The sequence below is a fragment of the Lactuca virosa genome, chromosome 3, assembly GCF_052849685.1.
Source record: "Lactuca virosa cultivar CGN04683 chromosome 3, Lactuca_virosa_CGN04683_v6, whole genome shotgun sequence".
Lineage (NCBI taxonomy): Eukaryota > Viridiplantae > Streptophyta > Magnoliopsida > Asterales > Asteraceae > Lactuca > Lactuca virosa.
Window position 1 is genome coordinate 47598165 of NC_136428.1, and position 3437 is coordinate 47601601.

Genomic DNA, 3437 nt, shown 5'->3' on the forward strand with positions numbered 1-3437 from the left:
AACAGTGGATCAGACCATTACCGCCAGAGCCAATAATAGCGCCCTGACGGTTAAGGATGCACGACCCTCCAATCAGCGCCTCTGATCTTGTCTCCCCAAAAAGCGATCCTGTCGAGTACGGACTGGGCAGGAGCGCTAGGTATAACAGGATGCACCCTCGGACTCACAAGGTAAGCTCTTCTCTCCAAAAGAAGACACCTAAAACCCTAGATACCTCCTAACTTGACCGTCGGAGCGTTCTTCCGGGAGCACCCTCCCGGAAAGTGGCTGACGGCTTCTCTTTCTTGTGATCTTGCAGGGATAACGAGTAACCTGATCCACCGGTGTTAATCCAGCCGCAGACTAGGTCACATCATTTGGCGCCGTCCGTTTGTGAGACGAAGAACACAAACTAAAAGCAAAAGACTGAAGAATCAATGGCATCCGACGGAAGCGATGGACGCGACGGCTCTCAGGCTAGTCCCATACGCTCCATGGCAACGTTGGACGAAACACCGCCGCCCACGGCGGCCAGCAGAGCAACCCTAGGTGAGCAGGCCGTGGGCCGGACCGACCATAACCTCGAGCAGGCCTCGACAATCCGCCCCTTAACACCAGTACACCCCTTCTCCTCCGGCTATCCTCTCCAGTTGCCATTCCAACAACACACCTTTTACGGACCAAGTCCAGGCTATCATGCATCGTTGTCATGCGGTTTAAGCCTCCAACACCAGTCACAAGGCACATCAATCGTCCCAACCCAAGACTGCCTTTCTCGCAGCGTTACATCCCCGTTTGTCAAAGAGTTGCTAGACTACGAAATACCGAACACGGCCAAACTGCCAACGCTCAAAACCTATAATGGCACTACCGACCCGGACAGCCACATCGACACGTATGAGTGGACAATGACGTCTCTGAAGCTTGATGAGAGGTTCTGGTGCACATATTTCCCGACGAGTCTCGATGGCAATGCAGGCTCATGGTTCAAGACGTTATGTCCAAGCAGCATCTCCAATTTCGCTCAACTTAAATACTTAATCCTCACCAACTTCATGCAGCTACGAAAGTACAAAGGAGATTCTCATTCCATAATAGGCTGTAAGCAAAAGGAGGGTGAAACCGTGCAAGAATATTTCACCAGGTTCATAAACGCCACGTTAGATGTGTCGGGATACGACGAGGGGCTCATAGCTGGCGCTTTCACATGGGGCCTTTTACCAGGTCCCTTGTCACAAAAGCTTATGGGTAAGAAACCCCAAATAAGGGCTGAGTTAAAGGAGATGGTAGAACGATATCTCAGGCAGGAAGAAGGCGAAACAGGCATACCTAAATGCTATGACGACCAAACGCCATAACCCAAGTCACACGGACTTTCGAGGAGGAAGTAGGCACTTTGGCCAGGCAAGGAGACCTCAGGCGAGGTTTCGGCCATTCGATAGAGACGACAGACGGAGTCGTCGACCAGAGGTGTATGCGGTATCAGAGAAACAACAGCCAGCCAAGTCGCCTAAGAGCCGGTATTGCGAGTACCACAAAAGCAAGACACACGATACGACCAGTTGTTCGGTACTCAAGAAAGAAATGGAGGAAAAGCAGCTCAAAGGAGACTTGGTGGAAATAGCACCAAGCTTGCGCGCCAAGTTTGACGCCGAAAACGCCAAGAACGCGCCTCGAGAAGGAGTTCAACCCAAGGAAATATTCATGATACGTAACAAAAGAGGTAGGGAAGCACAGTCGCCGAACCATTGGATCCCCGGGCCCCCGGCGCGGACGCTCACGTTTTCTGCGCAAGACCCTCGTCCTGAGGGATGGAGAGGTGATAACCCATTGGTAATCCAGGCCTCCATCAAAGATGTGACCATACACAGAGTGTATGTCGACACAGGGAGTTCGGCAGACATAATCTATGAGCACTGTTTTCGGCTTCTCCCAGATCGATGGAAAGACAACCTGAGACCCACAGCGGGGCGGCTGGTCGGATTCACCGGCCACAACCTGTGGCCGCTGGGCACGATTCACCTCCCCCTGACAATCACCAGTCACGATAAGCAACGAAAGAAGACGGTCCTGATCAACTTCGGGGTCATCCGACATTCGGCAGAGCACAACATCATCTTGGGTAGAACGGCCCTCCTAAAGCTAGGAGCGGTCCCGTCGACTATGCATGGAATCTTGAAATTCGACACTCTGGCAGGTCCAGCCACAGTACTCGCCACCCCTCCCAGAGAATTGCAGTGCTTTACGGTAATGAAGCCAGCAGAGATGACTAAAGAAACAAAGAAGCCACGACGAGATCCGGTGAAAAGAAAGGAAGTAATCAACGAAGGATACCCTGATCAGCCGATCATCATTGGTCATAACCTCCCAGGTCACGTGAGGGAGGCAGTAGTCGACCTACTCAAACGGTACAAACACATATTTGCATGGACTCCCACAGACATGGTGGGGGTAGATAGGAAGGTCATTGAGCATAAACTGGCGATCAAGCCAGGGACAAAGGAAGTGAAGCAGAAGAAAAGGGTTCAAGGAGGGGACCGCAACAGGGCAATTAATGCAGAGGTGACTAAGCTGGCGGAGGCCGGAATAGTAAGGGAAGCAGTTTTCCCAACTTGGATCGCTAATTCGGTTATGGTGCGCAAGCAGGACGGGTCATGGCATATGTGTATTGACTTCTTAGACTTGAACAAAGCGTGTCCCAAGGACTGCTATCCCCTCCCGGAGATCGACCAGAAAGTGGAATCGCTGCAATGGTTCAAGCTGAAGTGTTTCCTGGATGCATATAAGGGATATCATCAGATTCTGATGGGCGAGCAGGACGAAGAGATAATGGCTTTCTACACGGATCATGGCACCTTTTGTTACACCAAGATGCCTTTCGGTTTCAAAAACGCGGGAGCCACATACCAGCGCCTGGTCAACTCGATCTTTGCCGAGCAAATTGGGAGGAATATCGAGGTGTATGTCGACGATATGGTGATTAAGAGCTCCCATGAAAACAAAATGTTGCAGTACATCGAGGAGACTTTTCGTACACTAGAAAGGGTCAAAATGAAATTAAATCCAGCTAAGTGCACATTCGGGGTAGAAGAAGGACAGTTCTTGGGATACTATGTTACCAAACAGGGCATCCAGCCTAGCCCAATTAAAGTGGATGAGTTTATGGAGACGCCACCCCCAGGCACTCTCAGGGACGCACAGGGTTTGAGACCCTGAGACGGAGGTTATGCGAGGCTCCGATTCTAGTACTACCCGAGGGGTTAGATTATTTGGTGGTGTACTGCGACGCGTCGATTTTAGGGTTAGGTGCGATACTGATGCAGATGGGGCATGTGATAGCTTACGCCTCGAGGCAGTTGAAGCCGCATGATGCGAATTACCCCACTCATGACCTGGAATTGGAGGCAGTGGTGTTTGCCCTCAATATTTGGAGGCATTACTTGTATAGAGTGAGGTGC

At 51.1% G+C, this 3437-nt stretch overlaps 1 protein-coding gene across 1 annotated transcript; it reads left to right on the forward strand.

The window, feature by feature from the left end:
- The first annotated feature begins 1563 nt into the window (after window positions 1-1563).
- On the forward strand, window positions 1564-3195 carry LOC145163475 (uncharacterized). The gene has a single exon (XM_079082312.1). The coding sequence runs from the start codon at window positions 1564-1566 to the stop codon at window positions 3193-3195; it is 1632 nt and encodes a 543-aa protein (XP_078938438.1).
- Window positions 3196-3437: the final 242 nt, after the last annotated feature.

What these genes read in the sequence shown, in the direction of transcription:
- LOC145163475 (XM_079082312.1), top strand. Translation starts at nt 1,564, where the DNA reads ATGGAGGAAAAGCAGCTCAAAGGAGACTTGGTGGAAATAGCACCAAGC.